General features: G+C 37.6%; 1 protein-coding gene across 2 annotated transcripts in view; it reads right to left on the bottom strand.

The window, feature by feature from the left end:
* Positions 1-24,325, bottom strand: part of MAN1A1 (mannosidase alpha class 1A member 1) — a 182,018-nt gene that overhangs the window by 117,123 nt on the left and 40,570 nt on the right. For both annotated transcript variants that reach the window (XM_039467632.2, XM_039467633.2), the window contains exons 3-4: positions 10,620-10,716; positions 5,709-5,824 (exon numbers count right to left, since the gene is read on the bottom strand). In XM_039467632.2, the coding sequence (XP_039323566.1) occupies positions 5,709-5,824; positions 10,620-10,716 (213 nt within the window). The remainder of the gene's footprint in view (positions 1-5,708; positions 5,825-10,619; positions 10,717-24,325) is intronic.

Raw genomic sequence — 24,325 nt, 5'->3', positions numbered from 1 at the left:
AACTTCACTTAACAGGATAATTAATTTAGTTATCTGCACTCATCAGGATGTAATGCAGCTCCAAAACAGACCCTTCTCAGGAGCAACACTAGGGCAAAAGTCACTTCTTTCATGCTCTATGGCATGGAATTCTGGACCTAAGCCAAGTACTCGGTCATGCATTTGAGAAGATCCAAAGTTGCTTCTTGAAATCAACATATAGCATACTGACAGGGAAGGGGGACCCTACAACTTTCTTTCTTGAAAAGTAGGAGGGCGTTCCAACTGCATATGCAAACAATCTGGATCTTTACATTAAAGAAAAAAAAAAAGTCACTGTTGCCACCGGTACTTCTGTTCTCCAAAACACAGGGTGTTCATTACAAATAAAGGCATGCTCCAGGTGCTTGCTGAAGATCACAGTTGCAGTGCGTTGCTAGTTAGTGTCAAGAGCAAGATGATCATATATCTTTGCCATTCTCAGGCCTCTGCCTCTCACACTGAGATACTGCTTTACTGCAGTCTAGAAATAAGGCTTTTAGGAAGATTTTAACACAGCTTTAGCTTTTACAGAGGGCTAATACAAGAAATTGCTGTCTGGAGAAAAGTTCTACATATTCTATAAAATTCATTACCGAAGAAACTGTTCAATATTTCTCATGTGAGTTTCTAGGTAACCATTTTTTTTTAAGTGCCAGTAAAAGAACACAACGGAAACTGGAAATGTCCAAATAGGAAGCCCTTGATCATTTGTTCTTATGGGAAACCCTTGATCATTTGTTCCTCTGCAACTGATGTTCCTGTTATCAGGGGCCACTACAAATCTGTTCTGGAAACAGGTTAGGCAGTAACAGGTAGACCAGTTGACTTGAACTCCAGATTATCTCTAACTCTATACACATATGACACAATACAGCTACCCTTGCAACTGAGCTCATCTTCCAGCTGAGTATAGCATAGGCTGTCAGGAAGTAGGATAAGATGGCTTAATTTCTCATTCATTTAACAAACATTTATCAAATCTCTATTGAACTATAAACTCTAACAAGTACTCTAATATTAAGATTACATGCCTTACCTCCGAGGACTCAAATTCTCTGGCTGCCCTATATATTTCTCAACTCTTTGTATTTCTTCTCCGATTAAAAAAACACAGGGTCTTTGAGTTAGGAAGACTGTGTTGAAACCACAGATCTTGCTGTATAATTTGGGGCAGACTAATTAACCACCTATTCATCTATAAACATAGGGAAAAATACCAGTTACTACTCTGTACGGTTGTCATAAAGATTAAACAATATAACCCATGAAAAAAATTGCCTATCATAATACCTGCTATGCATCAATCTGGATCATATGCAAACAATCTGGATCTTTACACTAAAGAAAAAAAATGATCTTTACATTAAAGAAAAAAACTATTATTTTACTAAATAGTAGTTTCCTTTTTTAAAAAAAAATAAAGATAGGGTCTTACTATGTTGCCCTGTCTGGTGTTGAACTCCTGGGCTCAAGCAATCCACCCACCTGGGCTTCCCAAAGTGCTGAGATTATAGGTGTGAACCAAATAGTAGTTTCCTCTTTCATTTCTTCTCTCCTGAGATATCATGGCTCTAGCTAGGGTTCTCTGACTACTTTCCTGTTAGACTAGAACCCTCCTAAGGGTAAATGCTGATCCTTAGAAGATACCTAGTAAATAATACATAAGTGAATGAAGAGTGACTAAGAATTAGTTTCAGATTCTTTGTCCTAAGATTACTTTGAATTAAAATCAGAAAACTTTTTCATGGAGTCAACACTTAGGGTTTTCTGCCAACATCTATATGCCTTTAGATACTTGAACTGAACACAAGCTCCTTCTGCGAAGTCCTTGCTCCTTACTCCCCAGAACACATTATCCTAGTGACTTATTTTAAGCCAGTTATTAGTCATTTGAATTTTGTGTTATCAATTATGCAAAATGAATCAACTTCCTATGCCCCAATGAAAAGAAAATGAGTTTTAGTTAATTACATTATAAACCAATAGAAAACATTTCCTTTATACTTTTCAGTGATATAAACTAAATATTTCACATTAACAAATTTATTCTTGACTGTAAAATTTGTTTACACTTTGGAGCACCATAGGATAGACCAGGCATCCCCAAACTGCGGCCCCCTGAGGCCATTTATCTGGCCCCCCGCCGCACTTCAGGAAGGGGCACCTCTTTCATTGGTGGTCAGTGAGAGGAGCACAGTATGTGGTGGCCCTCCAATGGTCTGAGGGACAGTGAAGTGGCCCCCTGTGTAAAAAGTCTGGGGATGCCCAGGATAGACCAATGGTCAACAACAGTCTTTGTTTGATTTTTATTTTCCCTTTGCAATAAATTTAGATGCATTAATTTTTTTTTTTTTATAATCCCCTTACACTGTCAGTTAGAATACTTCCTCAGGAAAAAGTGTTAACTTAAATATAAGTAATAATATTTATAAACTAGAATGATACTACATGTTATTTAGTATAATTTTTCTTTTGTTGCTAAGGTCTTTTCAGTTTCTCCTTTCTTCATATAAATGGGAAAAACTTCTCAATGTTTTTGAAGAAAAATTCTGTAATTAAAAAAAAATGATCATTTGGATTTCTGAATAGAATGGGTGAATATAAGACAAATTCTCATGTGACATATTAAAACTAACTAGAATATAGTAAGCTGAAAAACTTCATAACACAGTGATTAGAAAAGTGAATCAATATACCTTTCCTGAATTTATATGTTACTGTTTTTAATATGGGAAACATTATCGTTTGGATATTGTTGACAACATGGGAAAACATGATAATTCCCAGAGAGACCTGCAACAAATACTTTTCAAGACCTCTTATATTAAGAAAATAGTATAATAAAGATATTTGAGAAATGTGGCTATAATTTTTTAAAATATATATATTTAACTTTATGAATACATAATGGTTGTACATATTTTAGAAGTATATTTTAAAATTATATCTTGAAAGGTATAGCCTAAAACTATCATTAACAGGCCTAAAATATATATTCAAAAGTCTGAATACTAATTGAAAAAAATTTTATTTAAAAATAAAAATTTAAATAAACAAAGAAAACTTCAGAGTTCTGTATCTTAGCAATAATTCAATGTTAGTCTAATCCAGGCATCCCCAAACTTTTTACACAGGGGGCCACTTCACTGTCCCTCAGACCGTTGGAGGGCCGCCACATACTGTGCTCCTCTCACTGACCACCAATGAAAGAGATGCCCCTTCCTGAAGTGCTGTGGGGGGCCGGATAAATGGCCTCAGGGCCCGTGGGCCGTAGTTTGGGGACGCCTGGCTAATCTCTTCATCTTACAAGTAAGGAAACCCAGTAAGTTCTTTTTCTCTTCTACATAGTCTCATATCCTCTATTTAGATTTATTCATCTTTCCTTCTCACAGGTCCCCAGGACCCATGGAATACATTCCAGGCAACCTGTGGTGGTCTGAGGAAAGCTAACTGCCTTCTGTTACAATAACATCCTTTCTGTTCTCTTTGTACTTAGTCATTTTAAATAAAACTGCTGCTCACCCTCCACCAACCCCAACCCCTGGCCCCAAGTTCAGACTATCACAGGTCACACAGGCCATGAAACTAAAAACTGCTGTTACATTTGAGGAGGTTTGGGGCCACAATGCTATATTTATCAAATGGACCACCCAAACATTCAGTAAGAAACTTGGATACTATTGATAAGTCAAATGTTATTAAAGTTTGCTTTCCAGTTTTCCATCATTAGGTTTGGAGGAATTTAGTTATTATTCCCCTACCCTTTCTTGAAGACAGAGATATCAATCAGTCTCATATATAGCTAAAGATAAGCCTGCAGGTTTTTGAAGGTAGGTAGTTGAATTTATTTATAATAACAAGGTCAAACAGAAATATTATTATTATTATTATTTTTGAGATGGAGTCTTGCTCTGCTACCTAGGCTGGAGTGCAGCAGCGTGATCATGACTCACTGAAACATCGGCCTCCTGGGTTCAAGTGATTCTCCTGCCTCAGCCTCCTGAGTAGCTGGGATCATAGGCATGCACCACCATGCCCAGCTAATTTTTGTATTTTTAGTAGAGACATATTTTTACTGACTCTCCTGCCTCAGGCTCGTGAGCAGCTGGGATTATAGGCTTGCACCACCACACCCAGCTAATTTTTTATTTTTATTTTCACCATGTTGCCTAGGCTGATATTGAACTCCTGACCTCATGATTTGCCTGTCTCAGCCTCACAAAGTGCTAGGATTACAGGCATAACCCACCACACCCGGCCAACAGAAGTATTATTATTAAGGGAGCAAGCCTCCAAAATGAAACATAGTTTTTCCATTGTTTTATTTTTCATCTTCTGCTCTATCAATAATACCAGCACTACCACAGATCATTCTAATCAAATAGCTTCATAACCTTGAGCAAATCACTAGCTCCTTATGCCTGTTCTCTTCTATTTGAAATAGAAGGGTTTAACACATTGATTCCCCAAGGTCCCTTAATACTGATTGGAACTTTGTCTCCTTTATATTCTAGATTCAATTATTAGGCAAATTAAACACAGACTCATCTGCCTGTCTTTAAAGTCTCCCAAATGCAGTATATATAGCAGTTAATTAGGGGAGTAGAAAAAAATATTAAACTTTTAATTTATGTAAGTTTTTAATTGAAATAGATGGGGGAAAGACTTAGCTTTACTGATCCTTAATATTCTGCCTACCACTGGTGTCCTCACTTGGTCTCTGAGAGAACAAGAGTGCCCAAAGCAGAAGCAACAGCAGGGAAATTCTCTCTGTCCACTTTTAATGTACAGCATGTTACTTGTGCATGATGATTGGGATTTACAGATATTATCAAATTCTTACCCAAGACAAGAGGCTTACGAGAATTTCTGCAAAGTAGTCTCAGATTGGAAATAATACCGATAATGTACACTTAAATGAATGACTAAAAAATTCCGTGGCCTATACACTTTTTAGAATAAGTTCTTTGTCAATATCATTATAAAGTAAAACAATGACTATCAAATAAGAGCTGATAAGAAGTAGTCCTCCCTAGTAGAAGTGATCAAGAAGTATTAGAAGTATTCATTAATTCTGATTCTTTCCCTCAGTGTACAATGGGACTTGAAATATTTGCTAAGAATGACAGCATATATATAGAATGTTTAAAAAATAACATATATAATCAATTTGTTTTTACTGAGAGGTATATAAGACCAACAAAATTTGAAGCCTTCTTCATGGGAAAATGAATGCTGCTGCTGCTGCTGGATATGTCATGATGCAGTATAAAAGCATAAGCACCGGAGCCCTACAGACCTACATTAGAATTATAGCTCCTGATATACAACCAGCTGTGTAGTCTGGAGTAAGTCTCTGAGGTTCAGATGTTTAATCTATAAAGGTGTGCAAGTAATGCCCATCTCAGAGTTGCCGTGGGACTTGAACAAGAATACTAGGCACACGTAGGTCTCAACAAATACTAATTCCTTTTCTCTTACCTTTAATTTGCCAAAAAACAAAGACACAAATTTGTGTAGTAACGAGGACAATTTAAGAATGTAGTATCTGATAATAATATTCTTACTATGTAAAGTTGCATTATTTTTGTTAGAATACATTACAATACAATAATAGAGCCCACTACAGAATTTATCCACATTAATTGGAATTTAAGGACTGAATTAGTAACTCTTATTTAACTTACCACATTAAAATCTAAATTTTCTTCAATCCATGATTTTGCTTCTTCAAATTCATTTTTCATTTCCATAATAAAAAGCGTATCCAGGGCATCTACTATAGTTGCTCCTTTGATGTTACCTGAAATATCAGAAAAATATTTGATAAAATACTTTGAATAGATAAAATAAATGTAAATTGACCATACCTAGGAAACGGAGAGGGTAACGCTGGATTTATTAATAAGCAGTAATATTAAACATAGTCTAAAATTCTTTCAGTGGAAGAATATATAAAATGGCACCAAACCAAACTAAAAATTACCACAGGCTATAAACTGATACAGTAATCTTTGAAGTTTCTTCTGAGTTATAAAAAATAAATGTCTTAGAAATTTCTGTGAGAAATTTCATTTGTGATTACATTCTCTAGCAGGAAAAGAATAGGCCTGAAACCAAGGAGCAACAGACTTATTAAGGTTAATGTAATTACATCAAAGTGTACCTGTGGAAGACTCTTAACTAGATCTAAAATTGTTTAGTGAGAGTTCTAACAAGACATTACTCCAAAATGAAATTTCACCCCCTGTATAAAATCTGACTGGTGCTAACTGCCCTCCATCCCCTACAAATTCTGACCTCTGTGGTTTATTTCCTCTGAATTCCAATGACATGGAGACTTCATGTTGCCTTGGCATTTATCACCTTCTACCTTGTATTAAAATTACATGTGGGCATCTTTTAATGTCTATAAACATTTTTTTTCGAGCCAGAGTCTTACTCTGTCACCTAGGTTGGAATCCAGTGGTGCAATCTCAGCTCACTGCAACCTCTACCTCCTGGGTTCAAGCGATTCTCCTGCCTCGACCTCCTGAGTAGCTGGGATTATAGGCGTACAACCCTGTGCCCAGCTAATTTTTTGTGTTTTTAGTAGAGAAAGGTTTCTCCATGTTGGTCAGGCTGGTCTCGAACTCCTGACCTCGTGATCCACCTGCCTCAGCCTCACAAAGTTCTGGGATTACAAGCATGAACCACTGTGTCTGCCCACTTTTTTTTTTTTTTTTTTTTTTTTTGAGACAGTCTTGTTCTGTTCCCCAGGCTGGAGTACAGTGACACAATCATAGTTCACCGCAGACCCAAACTCCTGGGCACGACTGATCCTCCTGCCTCAGCCTTCTGAGTAGCTGGGACTACAGGTGTGTGCCACCATGCCTGGCTAATTTTTAAAATTTTTTTGTAGGGATGAGTCTTGCTATGTTTCTCAGGCTGTTCTCAAACTCCTGGCCTCAAGCAACCACCTGCCCCCATTTAGCCTTCCAAAGTACTGGAATTAGAGGCATGAGCCAAGCACTCAGCCTACACACTTAGAACGAACAAGTCATGTCTTACTTATCTCCAGATTCCTTACGGTGTCCTGTGCAATTGTGACAATGATGCTCAATTGTAATTGGGTAATTAAGCTTCACAAAACACATTTTAAATGTTTTTCTTTGTCTTTTCTTCCAGTCTCAAGATGTAATCTTGAAACAAACTTTAGAAACCTTTTCCTTAGTCTTAAAATATGCCCTTGAAACATGCTTTGAAACTTTACTCCCTTCCCTTTCTCATTACGTTTTGCCCCATGTGCATTTACGTAACTGTATACGTAGATCTAATTATATGCTTACTTTGAGGTTCCAGGGGCTACTCTTGAGACTGATCAAGCATGGAGACCCAGCTGTAAAATTTCAGAGACTACCTCAAGGCAGTTAAGTCAGCAGCCCAGCTATTGTTGTTATGACGCGAGCCCGCACACCGGGTGGACCATGGCTAGAGATAGCCACCAGAACAAGATAGGCAGACCTTATACTCAGGCACCCTTCCCACATGCCTCCCAGTCCAAGTTCCATTTTTAAGACCCTCTTCCTAGGCCAAAGTTTTAAGCAGTTTCTGGAGGAGTAAGCCAGCCACTGCCAGCTTTGGAAATAAAAGTCACTTTCCTTTCTCTGCACTTCATCCCTGTTATGGGCTATGCAAGTGGCAAGCAGCTGAGCCTCCACTCAGGTACACAATGAACGGCTGCTGAAAGACTGGGCACTACGCTTCCTATACATAATTAGTATTCTGGACAATCCAAGATGAAATCTACAAATATAAATGAAAATTATTTTACTGGCACATGCCTTCCAAATGCCACGTTGAGAAGTTATCATTAGAAAACTGTAAGTGATACTAAACATTAAAAAACTTGATTTTCAAAAAGACAACAATATAAATCTTATCTAATAAGGAGAAAGAAACCTGAAGACACTTTCATTTTGTGACATATTTTACCGTAATCCAATTTCCTTGAACTTTTTTGAAGCTAGAATTATGGATTCAGAGACACTGGAGGGAATATTTTAAAGTGGGCATTTTGAAATATGATACCAGCGTCATATTTTCACTGACATTTCATTTCTAGGTTATCAAGAGCCTTAAGTAAATATTTTGATTTCCTGTATTTTAGCTTTCCATGAGTATAACTGGTCAAGCACAAAATACCTCTCTTTGAGATGCAGTTTTGCTTGAAATCTTTTTTACCAACGAAATCTTGAAATAACAGTTCTAGTTTCCTGTTTAAGATGGAATTGGGAGATGAATAATTAAGATGCCTTTTTATATTCACTGAAGTTGTTTGGAAGTAACCAGTCTTACTCTGTCTAGGAAAGAGATGGAAGGTTCAACATAACTGGTGAGAAACCACCATTAGAAGGAAGCATATTTGAAGAGCTCCCCAGTGGCCAACACCTGGGAAAACTCAGATTCAGAATGCCTAATAGTTTCTCCAAAAAGGTTTTTTTTTAAGGTTAAAACTCAAAACAACTTATCTCAAACTAACAACTATTTCCCAAGAAGCCAGGTGGTAAAGAACTTACCTTTTCCTATCTTCTGCCTGGTTTGCTGAGCGAATATACAGGACTACAATATTACATAGATAAGGAACTTGGCTGAGAAGTGGGCTAAAGAAGTCATTTAAAAGTTTTTCTTTTCTGTAAAAATGAATACTTTGTATGTCTTTGTAACAAGTCTCACTATATTGGTATTTCTATGATAAGAAAATCACTATGTATCTTATTTTAATTTGAATATGGAATGAGATTAAATATCATTTGAATTATTAATATTTCCTTTCCTTATACTAATACCTGAAGCTCTTTTTCTAAGAGTAAGTTTTTATCTTGATTATGAAAGTGTTTTTTACTGAAAAAGTCAATGAGAAATATAAAACAAAAGTCAGGCCTAAGAGACCTAGTATGTTTTTCATGTTAAATAATAAATTTTAAAGTAATCAATGTTTTAACAGAGAATCAAATAATCCCTTTGATAAAGATTATGGCAATTTAACACATAACTGATTTCTTAATGGTATGAATGACTTTCATAGAGATAAAAGTGAAATGAAGTTATAATTTTTTCAAAAAATGTTAAACAATGAAAAAACAAAGGCTCTGGATGAAGTTCTAGAGTTTCTCTCTTCAATTCATACTTCTCTTTACCCATGTTAACTCTAGCTGGGTCCTAAAAGCACTATTTTGGAAATGTCTGAAGTGACATCTACTGCCACCACTTCAGGTACAGGCTCTCTTCACCTCAAAACTGTGTCACTCTGATAGACCAACAGTCTCCTTTCTTCTACTTTTTCCAGCTCTTTCTACCTGTTCTTGCAAACCTTGCAATGCCCTTCTCCCAACCTGACGTCCTAATGTTTCATCAGAACTTCAAGGAACTGTATATTGAACCACCTGGTGCACTGATAATTTACTATTTACATATTATATGTTGTATACCAGGCAAAGACTTGTGTAGAGACCTGTGCAAAAACTTGTATTATTTTATGATCACCAGTGCTACAAGCAAAGCCAAACACATGGAAGGTCCTAAATAAATGGAAAAGCATATTGTCATGATTAGGAGCGTGGACTTTAATGTTAGCCACACCAGGGTTCAAGTCTCTGCTCTGCCAGTTAGTAGGTGGCTATCTCTGGGAAAACTGTTCTTTGGGCCTCATTTTTCTCATCTATAAAGTGTGTATTTTAATGAGGCCAAATGAGATAATGCATGAATGGCACTTGGCACACAGTAATTGCTCCATAAATGTGAGCTGACACTGTTACCTGTTATGTGAGTTGATGTTATTTAACATTTTCAGTTAAAATACAGAGTTATGTGTTCTATTGTTAAATTCAGAAGTTCCAGAGTAATACTGCATTCCCTTCCTCGTGCTAGTTACAGACAAAATTTTGAGGATTAGAAAGAAATCAAATGTAGTAGGAGGATACTAGGCAGCTCTGTGACCCAAATAATCCATGAAACCCTTGTGTTACTTAGCTTCCTTAACGTCCACAATGGAATCTTATTAACACTCACAGTAGCAACCACAGAGGGCTGCTGTGGGAACCAAATGTAATAAAGCAAGTGAAAGTGGATAAATGGAAGTTCAAGTAACCTAATCCATCCTCACTTTCTCTTCCATGGTACAAACAGGACAAACCTACAGCCAAAATTGAGATACAGTGAAGATCACCATGGCTGGTTGCCTTGTCTGGCTTATCTATAAAGGCACAGCTTTTACCTAACAGGAAGCAGTTAGTGCAGCCCACCAAGTGCTTCTAGCTGGGAATCACCCCAGAGGCTAAAAATCCTGATACTGCACCCTACACCCATTAAGTGAGAATCTTTGGAAGTATGCCCCAGGCATCAGTACTTTTTAATGTTATGCAGGTTATTCTAACACGCAGCCACTATTCTAGCCAAAGGACATACTATGCACAGTTTTTATCTAATTCCATCAGGTGTGCAAGTTTCCTAACCAAATGGCCTGGAGGGCCATATTACACAGACTTCTCCATCACCCATAAGCTCAAGCAACTAGGGAGAAGTTACTGTCACTAAGAAACCAAAGCACATCTACTCACCAAACAAACTGCTTGAATGGCCTTCTTTTGATATAGGTTTCAGTTCATTTAATCCCCAGGCATAACCTTTATAATTATTCCAAGCATGTTTCATCATCTGAGAAAAAAAATAAAAATATGTTTATAATTTGAATGGAGGTGTTTTGTTACAAAATAGGTAATATATTAAAGAGCAAAGGTTAAAACATGAAAATTCACTAGTTAAAAAGATAAGTAAAAGGGTGATGATTATATAAATAAACCAGAACACAAACGCTCATATAAACATGCTCTTACACATACACACTATCCTTTTATATTTACAAATGGAAAGTCTTCTTTTTTGAGTCCATTTAATCCTGTTTAATACAAATGACATTTTCAAGAGTCAGTTCCCAACAACAGCAATTTAGCTTATCTTAAAAGCATGAACCATTTCTACATTTATCTAATCCATTTTCATAACAGATTAAATCTGCAAATACTATATTTAAAATTCGTGTTTTTGCACAAAGTTCTTCTTACTTTGATGAATTCACAGCATACAGACAAATATTCAAGGTTATCCCCTTTAAACACTTTGATGTTTCTTGACCAAGACTATATGGAGAAGCATTTAAAAATATTTACAGGAAATAAAAACTAAAACTGTGATTATGCCTAGATTTTGTGAAAACTTCAGTTTATTTTAATGCAATCAATCTTTAATTGGATACATATGTGTGTATGTGTGTGTAACTGAAGATTGATCTAGTATATTCCTAATTGAGAGTCCTTGCACCAATAATGGCTTTAAAAGCCAAACCTTTCTGCCATAAATTAATTGTATAAATGTTTTTCAATGATTCAAAAAATACATACAATTATTGGTATATACACATTTTTTTAAAAGGGTTGGGACTCTGACTGTCTAGAACTTATTCATGCCACTATCCCCAATCTATTAGCAACAGTTATCAAAATATGGACATAATTGGAAAATGTTCCAATCTGGCTCCATATTTTAGACTATCTTAAAGGATCACATAGTTTTAGTTATTATTCAAGGGCCATTTGCCACTAAAAATCTTGAGTGAGATCAATATCATTTTATTAATAACAAAGTTTTCATATGTTCCTGAACACAACAATCAGCATCTTTAACTGATTTATTACCTTCCTAACTCACCACTATTACTACTACCAACAGTTACCAAAAATCAGTACTATCTGCTGAGTATTCTGCTAATAACTTCACTATTGTAACCACTTCTTGCTACAACCCTACGAAATATGTTTTATTACCATTGTAAGGGAGACGAAGAAACTGAGGCTTGGAAGTTAAAAAACAACTTTACTAAAAGTCATGACATTTTTCCACAGACAAGGTGTCAGGGTTCATCTGCTTGCTGGTCTGACTAACACACTGCATCACCTTTCTTTAATGAGTCAGCAACAAATCTTCCTTTACTGAATCAGACTATTGATCTTCCAACAATCAAAAGAATGAGTGCATGGTAGTATTTTCAGGATTTTCTTCTTATAAACTAATTTTGTTGAGAAGCAAAATAGATTTGAGGGTCACGTGACTTGATTTATAATCCCTACAATGCCAGTGATTAGTCACATACTTATGGATGAGTCATAGTTTTTGTGACTCTTATCTGAAAATTTGGGATAATTCCTCACAGGGTGCACATAAGGAATACATGAGCACGGTCTGTGTTTTTGCCCCTAGCATGCTGCTTAAAAGATGGTAGGTAATCACCTGTTTATTAAATTTTAAATCTGTATTAAAACTAATTAAATTCACATCACAAAAAATAATAGAAACCAATGAGCCTCTGAAAGACTAGGTATACAAAAAAATCCATAAAACACCTAGAGATTGTATTAGAGTTGCATTTGGTTTTCCGATTAAATGTACTACATTTAGTAAATTCTTCATTCCTATAAATTTCCAAAGATACTTTATAAATTCAAAAGCTTTTCGAATATACTGAACATCAAAACAGGAAAAAAGTTATGATTTGTTTCAGCTTTGTCGAAAATGATAATTTATACAATGTACTACCAGTAGTGAATCTCCTAAAGTAACCTCTGTAGTATATATTAAGTTTTCCTATCTTCTTCCCTCAAGAGAAAAGCTGACACTAATTGGTTAGTTTCCTATATTTCATAAGTTGCTGACATATTTCTCAAAATGGGTTCCTGATCCCTTGGGATTTCTATGAGTTAAAGTTAGAAAAGAAGAAAATGATGAGGTCAAAATGCCTTGAACAAAGCATTGGGAGGGGTTTATCCTGCAAGTACAAAGAGAAACAGTCATATTGTTAACCAATTCCACCAGCTGATCATTTCTGGAAATTATTTATCACATTAAAGTCAACTGTAAGACACTGTGTGTGTGTGTACACATGCACAGAATAACCATGAGCTTCAATTAAAAAGTCACATATAAAAAATCAACTTAACTCAGATATACCACTTACACAAATATTTGAAAGCTTCAAAAGGTTACCAGCTTTTAATTTTATAGTATTAAGCCATTACCCAGCTGAGAAGCAATGGGGATGAAGTCATTTAATTTCTCTAGACCCAGTTCTCATAGGCTGACAGGACAAAGAAATCACTTCTAAAATTTAACTACTAACAAGGATAGAATTGATCCCCCTCTTCACAGGCTCCTTAGTTTTTTGTCATCTTTCATTAACTTAATTAGGGTTCTACAGCCTAATTCCATGTAAAAGTAAAATGGGCCCAAATTTCAAATGCAGTAGTGAAACCCTCATAGCAAAACCCTCACACACACAAAAAAAGACAAACTGAAAGTAAGCCAAAGATTTTTTTTTTCCCCTAAATCCGTATATTTGATTCTGGTGAAAGGCATAGCTGACATCTGCGTGGAAGGAAACAAAGAGAATGACCTAAAATTTCATAATTGCAATCCATTATTTTAATCCAGAAAATATAAAATAAGGTGTAAGGCATTAAAGAAATAGTATTACTTCCCCTGGACTCCATGCTTATAGAAAAGATTCTTTGATTTTGTTCTTTCTTCTCAATTGGCAGCAGAGCTGATTAACTAGGCCAGGTCATTTATTGAGTATCTGCTACACTATGAAAAGTTAAGATTTTAAAGGACTGGAAGCGAAGTATACAGAACTTTTATCTTACTTATAATCTCACTGATAATGTATGGAAACATAAAATTCTGCCTGCTTACATACTTAGTAAATGTTTATGAATATAGAAGACTAAGAAAACTAATTAAATGTTATGTACAGCTCTATTGTTGTTCCCAAAATTTAATGTCCTGATCTAATCAAGCACACTGATGAAAAAAGTACGTTTGAATTTTTCCAGTATGCATAGAATTCTTATCTTGCATATTTATTGCTAGAATTACTCTTAGCAAATACTTCTATCTGCTGAAGTTTTAATCATATAATCTTAAAATTTTCATTTTAGACACATTAAAATTCTTAGAAAAATTACATGATTTTTTGCCAGACAGATCTTAGGAAAACTTTGGGCTTCCATTGCCTTCTTTCATTGAAGCCTATAAGTTCAAGTCCCACTTATGGCCTCCTTCTATGGGAACTTATATAAAATTTCCATCGTTTGTAGGATGTGATGCTGGCCCAGCTCTATGAACCAGGGCCTGGTGCCCAATTCAAAGGCAGACAGTTGAGGGCTGGCCATGAGCCTCCATGGTGAGGTGCCCTGGTGTGTACTTATCACTAACGGATGGGGCTAGACAACACAACCATCTACTTTATCTAGGGAAATGTAACTGGAAGTCATTTGGAGAGAACCTAGAGGCCAGAGAGTGATACAGAAACAGAGAAGTAGAAATACAAACAGAAAGGGCCAAGAAGCAGTAGAAGCCATGAGGAAAAAGGAAGAGGAGAAAGACAAGGAGAAAAAGTTACGAGGAGGCTAAGGCAGAGATGATTTTGCCACTTGCATGGTTCCCCAGTGGAACGGTGTTAGGTCTGTACAGCAGCCACAGGACTAGCAACAATGCTGTTGAGTCCTGAATGTTGATGAATCATCTTCCCTTCTCCTTTTTGCCTGCTGAGACTGTTTGCTTACTTCCCTGTGTCTACCTGTAGAAAAGCTTCTCATTTACTGAGGAGTAACGCATAAGAGCAGGTCATGGGTGAATGCATCTGAAAAACTGGGTTCATATCTGAGCTCTGCCATCATCAGTGTGACTCTAAGTGAGGCAATTAATCTCTCTAAGTCCACTTTCTGCACACATAAAATGTGAATAAAAACACAAGCTTCATTGGTTGTGGTGATGACTAACACTACATGTAAAGAGCGTAACACATTGCCCAACACACAGTAAGTGCTCAGTGCATTTTAGGCATTATAATTACTTTTATTAAAAACCTAACAATATCTGTGATCTTTGCAGTCTAAAAGAGCTTCATAATTTTTCCCAGTATAATACATATATAGGAAGGACAAATATATGTGAAGCCAAGCAAATCTATATTACACACAAGCTCTTTACAAATATCAAACATTTAAAAATGTATACAACTATTTGGTATCCAAAAGGAAAAAGAAAGGATAAAGAGTAGAAAGGTCCTCTCTATGTGTAAGGTAACATAGGGTGATTCTTTAGTTCTGCAGGTTCATACACTGGCTTTCATAAAATCTTAGTTGTGTCAAGGTACTACTGTATAGAAGGGGTTTGTTGGAAGGATTTAAGGTTGATCTAGGTAAAACACAGGCCCACAAGAGGCAGTAACACACAACAAGCTTTAATGAGTGGTGCTTTGTATGGGGTTGCATGGGAGGGCATCCAGAGGCTTAGGGTGAGGAGGCTACCATGCAGAAGGGGAGGATGGCAAAGGAGCTCCCAGGGGAGAGGTGCATTGGAAAGAGGGCTCAGGAGTAAGCGATGTCACTTTGCGCATGGTGGAGTGTCTCTAGGTCAGAGAACTTTGAAGGGCAGTAGCAGCTTGGGGTCTTAAAACCACAAAGCTCTATCTTATCAACGGCCAACAGATGCTAGGTAAGGTTTCACAGAATGTGTAAAGCAGGCAGGCTCTAAATGGCTAAAATCTGCTTGTTTGGATTATTTTAAAAATAATTGGATATATAAAAATTTGAGTTTGGTGTTGGCGGGCTCTTGAGTTAGTGGGTCTCAGACTGCAGTGAGGAAATAACCTAGAGGCCAACAGACATAGGTTGTCTTTGGCTCATTTATGTAACAGTCCATTGTTTGTCATGAAAGGGAAGAAGCTCTGTGGTCCAGTGATACTCATGTTCCTGCTGTTCTTGAGGACACAAGGGGCTGTATCTGGTTCAGGCAAGGTCTGGGGTAGAAGAGCAATCTAACTCACTGCTAAACCTGAAAGTAACATACCATTTCTCCTAAAACTACATTTAGGGTTGTTGCTTTGAAAAATAGCAATTTTAAAAGCCTGACAGTAATTTCCATCAAAGTTGACTTAAAATTACTTGTTACACGAAAGTAACTTCTGGAACTTTCAGATAAAATATTTTTAGGGTCATTGAAGTTACTTCTTTCAATCTTTGGTGGAAGTGGAAAACAGAAGGGAGGGACATAGATAAAAAGCTACTTGGGGAAAATTAATTCATAATTAATTCACAATTAATTCACAAAAGCTAATTTGGGGAAAATTAAGCCAAATCTTCACTTATCCATTGGAAGAGAATTTCTCCACAGAAAAACAACAGACAGCAATCTAACCACCCCTTCTTCTGCTTATCTAATGCTATCCCACCACCTACATTTCCTTGTGGGAATGATGATCTGGAAGGCTAGAAGGACCATGGGGCAGTGACAGACCCAATACTGAGGCAGAGCTGTCACAGCCACATGGCAAAGCAGGTCGCAGTGGGTAAGCCTGAGCCCGGCTGCCTGAGGGTCTGGCCCTCAACCCCTTAGTTCTCTCATCCTTAAATAAGAATAACCCGTTTTAACAAATGCAACACTGTGAGTTGGGGTGCTGAGATTAGGAGAGATTGCACCTGTGTGGGGATGGGGGTATATAGGGACTTTCTATAATTTCTGCTCAATTTTGCTATGAGCCTAAAACTGCTCTAAAAAATAAGGTTTATTAAAAAAAATTATCTCCCTTACAGCACAGTGAGGAGATCAGATGTGACAGTGCACCTGACTAAAAGACACTCAATGAGCCTGGCTGATCTTTATCCCTGGATGCCACCTCCTCAGAGTCCTCCTAGGCTTCAGGAGTTAAACAGTGATAAGGGAGAACAGCCAGAAGGAAGAAGAACTTCAGCTGAACTCAGAGAGGGCAGAGCAATTCATGGATGACAAAGAAAAGGGGCCAATGTCACCAACAGATGACAGTGCAGAGCCTGGTGTGACTCCACCTTCACAAAGACTGCAGGCCTGGAGTTTACCTCAATTACATCTGAAAGTATTCAGGACTCTCTCACGTAACAGGTATCAAGATGCCACCCAAGACAGTCTTGGGAATGATCCTTGTCCTTACATGATTTTTCAGTGAGTGAGGCCCGCCTCCAGTCACCTTCTAGCTGTCAGCACCCAATACGGGGAGAAAAAACTCTCCAGCCGTGATAGTTTCCATGTTTACCCCATATCAAATTCAAACACTCATTCACATGCTTTGCTCTTTCAAATGCTGAAATAAATGTGTCCCGTCTCTCTTTCCCAAAGTCTGAGATAAGGTGTTCTAAAGATTCTTTACCCCAATGTTACAATGACAATTACTACTTAGTACCTATTTTTTGCGAGGGTGAGAATTATAAATGGGAATAAAGCAGTATTGCCAGATTTAGGAAATGGAAAGATTACACAGAATCTACTTACAGTAAAAAAAAAAAAAAAAAAAAAATTATTTGAAATTCTAAGACAAAGGGCCATTTAGTCCCTGCTTCTGAGTCCACTATCAGCTCTGTGGTTTGTGCCCCTGCTCTGCAGTGTGCTCAGAAAAGTGGTCAGAACATTTGAAGGGCCAGAAAGGAACAGGACCACCAGGTCTAGGGCAATAAGAAGTGAATGGGGGGCTGGGCACAGTGGCTCACACCTGTAATCCCAGCCCTTTGGGAGGCCAAGGCAGGCAGATCACGAGGTCAGGAGATCGGGACTATCCTGGTCAACATGGTGAAACCCCATCTCTACTAAAAATGTAAAAAATTAGCTGGGTGTGGTAGTGCACACCTGTAGTCCCAGCTACTAGGGAGGCTGAGGCAGGAGAATTGCTTCAACCCAGGAGGCAGAGATTGCAGTGAGCTGAGATTGTGCCACTGCACTACAACCTGGGTGACAAAGTGAGACTCCGTCTCAAAAAAAAAAAAAAAAAAAAAAAAAGAAGTGACTGGGGAATGTGACAAAATAAGTCAAGCCCCTGGTTAAAGCTATTTAAAAGGAAAAAAAAAAAAAACAACAAAAAAAAAAACCACTACACTGGCTAAGTGTAAAAAAAAAAAAAACAGTCTGTGAGCCACAGTTAGCCCACAGCCCAGCATTTCGCACTGAAACCCCTACTTTGTAGGCACACATCTAGACCTAACCACTCTGTTTTTAGGTCTGTGGGCCTGTGGCTTCCCACCAGCCCTGCTTCCCATAGCTCAGCGAGGAGTTTCTATCCCACTTCCTGGCTGCCCTTCAGGGCCAGCTTCCTCCACTGTTCTGGCAGCACCATATGTGCTATTTCTTCGCCACAAACTAGCAAAAGTCCTGGAGATCCGAGGTGAATAAAGCATTATGCATAAGCTTCTCAACAATTCTTTCACCGGATGAGTAGTAGTTTCACATTTTAGAAAGTATTATTCTGTTCTATAAATGAAACTGTAGAAGCTGTTGTCATTATGGGTTATAGAGTCTGAGGCCGTAAAAGAGGAAGTGAATCAACTTTGTCAAACAGCTACCATACTGCATTGTGAAGGGAATTTGATATGATTTAACATATCCAATTCTTATAACACCCTCTCTGGGGTATTATCATCCCCGTTTTACAGATGAAGCTGAGGCCCAAGGTAGTGCAGAGAAGAGCAAGGCTGGGGACTCTCTCATTCTGATTTTCTCTGCTGTACCCTGAACAGAGCCCTCATTTTTTTGCTGCTTGCAAACCTCAGACAGTCATCTGAGGCTTCTGAGCCCTCCTGTTGCTCCATGCACAGAGGGGAGCCTCTCTGGGGTCTGAGAAGCTGTGGCCAGGCCTGGCACCAAAATAACACACCGAATCAGGCTTGAGAGCTGGCTAAACTGAAGACCCTCGCAGCCCCACCGTTCCTTGCCTGCCCTACATCCTTCAACTCTCACAACCTTCCTCCTCCTCCATGTCGGCTCAGCTCCATCTCTATACTCAACTTTTCTCCTCCTGCCCTGTATGCTACTTGGGCAGACAAGATGGTGCTGCCCTAACTGACCTGGCCTGTCACTAGATTTATGGAAAACCATGAATTCCTCTCCTTCATGCCAAGCTGCTGTCTACAGCTCTGATATTCTCTGAGGTTTACTACCACTGTGGGAGCTGATGTGGACCAGCTTCTTTTTCCTCTTCCTATACTACTCGACTTCTTTCTTGTTGCTATGTGTGCAATTTGTTTGTTGCCAAGTACTTGAAGTTGCCTCTTAGCCACTGAGTAAAGATTATATATATATGTGTGTGTGTGTGTGTGTGTGTGTGTGTGTGTGTGTGTGTGTGTGTATGGGGATGGGAATTTTCTTCAGATTGAAGTGTCCTGAATTCTCCTACAGCCAATTTTAATATACTTTTAAGTTGGTAGGAGATATATAAAGAAACAGTAATTATTTAATGCTACTGCATGAATTCTAATGCGCCACTGAACATTAATTCCCCAGTGAAATGAAAGCATGGTTAGCAACAGCAATTTCTTTAGAAAAAGAGTCAGAATGCCTGATAAAGCCAGTTTTAAAAAATGAGAATTCTAGTAATCACTACTTGTAAAGGACAACTTGTTCTGTTTCTAAGAAGTATCTCATTCTCCTAAGAAAAAGCTAGTGTTTCTAGCTCCAACTCAAAAAATTGGATCATATGCATTTAATGGTTCTCTTTCTTTATGGCCTAATTGTGACATTATTTTATACAATCTCCTGAAATGGAAGAGGGTACAGGAAGAAAAAAAAAGGAAAAAGAAATACTTGACTAAAATATAAGTCAATTTCTCTAAAATATTCTAAGGGATAATAATTTAGCAACTCAAAAGTTAGAGGGCATATTTATATATGAATAAGCCATTTTCTTTGGCCTAGCTAGTCCATTCCTTTTTGTAAAGAAGCACTATTGTTGAGAACATTTTCCTTACATAGAATAGTTTGGCATCAGCTTAAGGTCTACCATTTGCAGTCATTTCCTCACCAAAAACATCTGTCTTGTGGTTTATGACTATGGTCTCCAGGCAGAAGCTGTCATGAGTTCAGAAGTTGTCATTTTGTGTCTAAAAGTTTAACCTCAGGGTTTTTGGTCTGTTTATTCAGTTGATTTTTAACTAACATGGAAACATTTTATTCATTAGATTAGCCTTGCCAAGACCTCTGGGGTCCATGTGAGGTCAGCAGGTCTGCGGTGACAGATAATCTTCCTCACTTGGTCTAGTCCAAGATCTGGTAGGGCTTTCCCAACGTGGGGAGCATCAGCAACTACAGATTGTTAGCAATCAAGAGAAAAAGGTTTTTTTTTTTTTTTTTTTTTTTTTTGAGATGCAGTTTTGCTCTTGTGCAGGCTGGAATGCCAGTGGCACAATCTTGGCTCACTGCAACCTCCGCCTCCTGGGTTCAAGCAATTCTCCTGTCTCAGCCTCCTGAGTAGCTAAAATTACAGGTGCCTGCCACCACGCTCGGCTAATTTTTGTATTTTTAGTAGAGATGGAGTTTCACCATGTTAGCCAGGCTGGTCTCAAACTCCTGAGTTAGGTGATCCGCCCACCTTGGCCTCCCAAAGTGTTGGGATTACAGGCGTGAGCCACCTCAACAGGCCAAAAAAGGTATTCTTTGCTGTGATATCACCATGCTCCCATAATATTGTAAAGAGAGCTAAGAATGTATTCCATAGAAACAAACACTATTTTCACGTAGTGTCTCATCTCAAAGGATTTTTTTTTTGGTTTTAATATGTGTAATAAAAAGGCAAGCCCAAATATTCTAACTCATACATATTATTCTACAACGTCAAATTTTCACTATGTTTACATTTTTGCAGTAGTGACACAATGATTTTTAAAATTGAAATGTGCTACCTTTAAAAGATTTGTCAACTTTATAAAAACTAAACATTTTTCGTTCAGATTCCTTTTTAAACTTTACAAATACTCTGAGGTTATTACTAGTCTTACTAGTTGTTAATAAAGTTACTAATTGTTTAGTGATTGGTAAAATGAATTAGCTTGAATTTCAGTAAAATGAGTAAAGTCAGATATAGTTACCTTTTAAAATTATATTCTTTTCTTTTTTTTTTTTTTTTTTTTTTTTTTCTTTGAAACAAGCTATCTCCAGGGAGTCAAGCCCTGTTCTTCAATTATCAAGAGGAGAGTTGCAGGGCACAAGTATTTCCCTTTTTTTCCTTTCTTTTGTGTGTGTCTATGTTTTCTAAAACACACTTTTTTTTTTAAACAGAAGTTTTAGGTGTACAGCAAAATTGAATGGAAAGTACAAAGTTCCCATATATCCTCTGTACCCCAAAGGTACAAGCTCCTCACTATCAACATCACACACCAGAGTCGCACATTTATTACAACTGACAGACCTACACTGACATCTCACTGCTACCTAAAGTCCATGATTTACATTAAGGCTCATTCTTGGTGTGGTATATTTCAGTGTTTTGACAATGTACAATGGCATGTGTTTACCATCATAATATCATACGGAGTATTTTCACTGACACGAAAATCCTTTATGTTGTGCCTATTCATCCCTAACTCTACCCAATCCCTGGTAATTTACTGTATGCATAGTTTTGTTTCATCCAAAATATCATATAACTGGAATCATAAAATATGTAGACAATTTTAATATTGTAGCCATGTTACTTCTTTCACTTAGTAACATGCATTTAAGGTACCTCTATACCCTTTTATTGCTTGATTGCTCATTTCTTTTTAGTGTTGAATAGTATTTCTTTTCACTGTTGAATAATATTCCATTGTCTGGATATACTGCAGTTTAATTACCCATCTACCGACTGTGGAACATCTTGATTGCTTCCAAGTTTTTACAATGATGAATAAAGCTGTTAAGAGAGTTGTATAGTATAAGATTTTCTTTTTAAATAAAAGCCAGAAATTTTCTTTTCTTGTTGAGTCTCTGCCGGGTTTTGGTATCAGGATAATGTTTGTCTCATAAAATGATTTGGAAAGAAGTCCCTCTTTTTGGATTGTCTGGAATAGTTTCAGAAGGAATGGTATCAGCTCCTCTTTGTATGTCTGGTAGAATTCGGCTGTGAACCCATCTGGACCTGGGCTTTTTTTGGGTGGTAGGCTCTTAATTGCTGCCTCGACTTCAGGCCAATATCCATGATGAACATAGATGCAAAAATCTTCAATAAAATACTGGCAAACTGATTGCAACAGCATATCGAAAAGCTCATCCACCATGATCAAGTAGGATTCATCCCAGGGATGCAAGGCAAGTCCATAAACGTAATTCACCACATAAACAGAACCAAAGACAAAAACCACATGATTATCTCAATTGATGCAGAGAAGGCCTTTGACAAAATTCAACAGCCCTTTATGCTAAAAACCCTCAATAAACTAGGTATTGATGGAACGTATCTCAAAACAATAAAAGCTATTTACGACAAACCAACAGCCACTATCATACTGAATGGGCAAAAACTGGAAGCATTCCCTTTGAAATCTGGCACTAGACAAGGATGCCCTCTCTCACCACTCCTATTCAATATAGTACTGGAAGTTCTAGCCAGAGCAATCAGGCAAGAAAAAGAAATAAAGGGTATTCAAATTGGAAAGGAGGAAATCAAATTGTCTCTATTTGCAGATGACATGATTGTATATCTAGAAGACCCCATCATCTCAGCCCAAAATCTCCTGAAACTGATAAACAACTTCAGCAAAGTCTCAGGATACAAAATCAACGTGCAAAAATCACAAGCATTCCTATACACCAGTAACAGACTTAAAGAGAGCCAAATCAAGAACAAACTGCCATTTGCAATTGCTACAAAGAGAATAAAATACCTAGGAATACAACTAACAAGGAACGTAAAGGACCTCTTCAAGCAGAACTACAAGCCATTGCTCAACGAAATAAGAGAGGACACAAACAGATGGAGAAACATTCCATGTTCATGGTTAGGAAGAATCAACATGGTGAAAATGGCCATACTGCCCAAAGTAATTTACAGATTCAACACTATTCCCATCAAGCTACCAATGACCTTCTTCACAGAACTGGAAAAAACCACCTTAAACTTCATATGGAACCAAAAGAGAGCCTGCATAGCCAAGTCAATTCTAAGCAAAAAGAACAAAGCAGGAGGCATCACACTACCGGACTTCAAACTATACTACAAGGCTACAGTAATCAAAACAGCATGGTACTGGTACCAAAACAGAGATATAGACCAATGGAACAGAACAGAGGCCTCAGAGGAAATACAACATACCCACAACCATCTGATCTTCGACAAACCTGACAAAAACAAGCAATGGGGAAAGGACTCCCTGTTTAATAAATGGTGTTGGGAAAACTGGCTAGCCATGTGCAGAAAGCAGAAACAGGACCCCTTCCTGACACCTTACACCAAAATTAACTCCAGATGGATTAAAGACTTAAACATCAGACCTAACACCATAAAAACCCTAGAAGAAAATCTAGGCAAAACCATTCAGGACATAGGCGTAGGCAAGGACTTCATGACCAAAACGCCAAAAGCAATAGCAGCAAAAGCCAAAATAGACAAATGGGACCTAATCAAACTCCACAGCTTCTGCACGGCAAAAGAAACAGTCAGTAGAGTGAATCGGCAACCAACAGAATGGGAAAAAATTTTCGCAGTCTACCCATCTGACAAGGGGCTGATATCCAGAATCTACAAAGAACTAAAACAGATCTACAAGAAAAAAACAAACAAGCCCATTCAAAAATGGGTGAAGGATATGAACAGATACTTTACAAAAGAAGACATACAGGAGGCCAACAAACTATGAAAAAATGCTCATCATCACTGGTCATTAGAGAAATGCAAATCAAAACCACATTGAGATACCATCTCACACCAGTTAGAATGGCGATCATTAAAAAATCTGGGAACAACAGATGCTGGAGAGGATGTGGAGAAATAGGAACACTTTTACACTGTTGGTGGGAATGTGAATTAATTCAACCATTGTGGAAGACAGTGTGGCGATTCCTCAAGGACCTAAAAATAGAAATCCCATTTGACCCAGCAATCCCATTACTGGGTATATATCCAAAGGATTATAAATTATTCTACTATAAGGACACATGCACACGAATGTTCATAGCAGCACTGTTTATAATAGCAAAGACCTGGAACCAACCCAAATGCCCAACGATGATAGACTGGATAGGGAAAATGTGGTACATATACACCATGGAATATTACGCAGCCATCACAAACGATGAGTTCACGTCCTTTGTAGGGAAATGGATGAACCTGGAAACCATCATTCTCAGCAAACTGACACAAGAGTAGAAAATCAAACACCGCATATTCTCACTCATAGGCAGGTGCTGAACAATGAGAATACATGGACACAGGGAGGGG

This window comes from Saimiri boliviensis, chromosome 4 (assembly GCF_048565385.1).
Source record: "Saimiri boliviensis isolate mSaiBol1 chromosome 4, mSaiBol1.pri, whole genome shotgun sequence".
Classification (NCBI taxonomy): Eukaryota; Metazoa; Chordata; class Mammalia; order Primates; family Cebidae; genus Saimiri; species Saimiri boliviensis.
The sequence above is the reverse complement of the archived record's forward strand: the minus strand, read 5'-3'. Positions and strand labels throughout refer to the sequence as shown.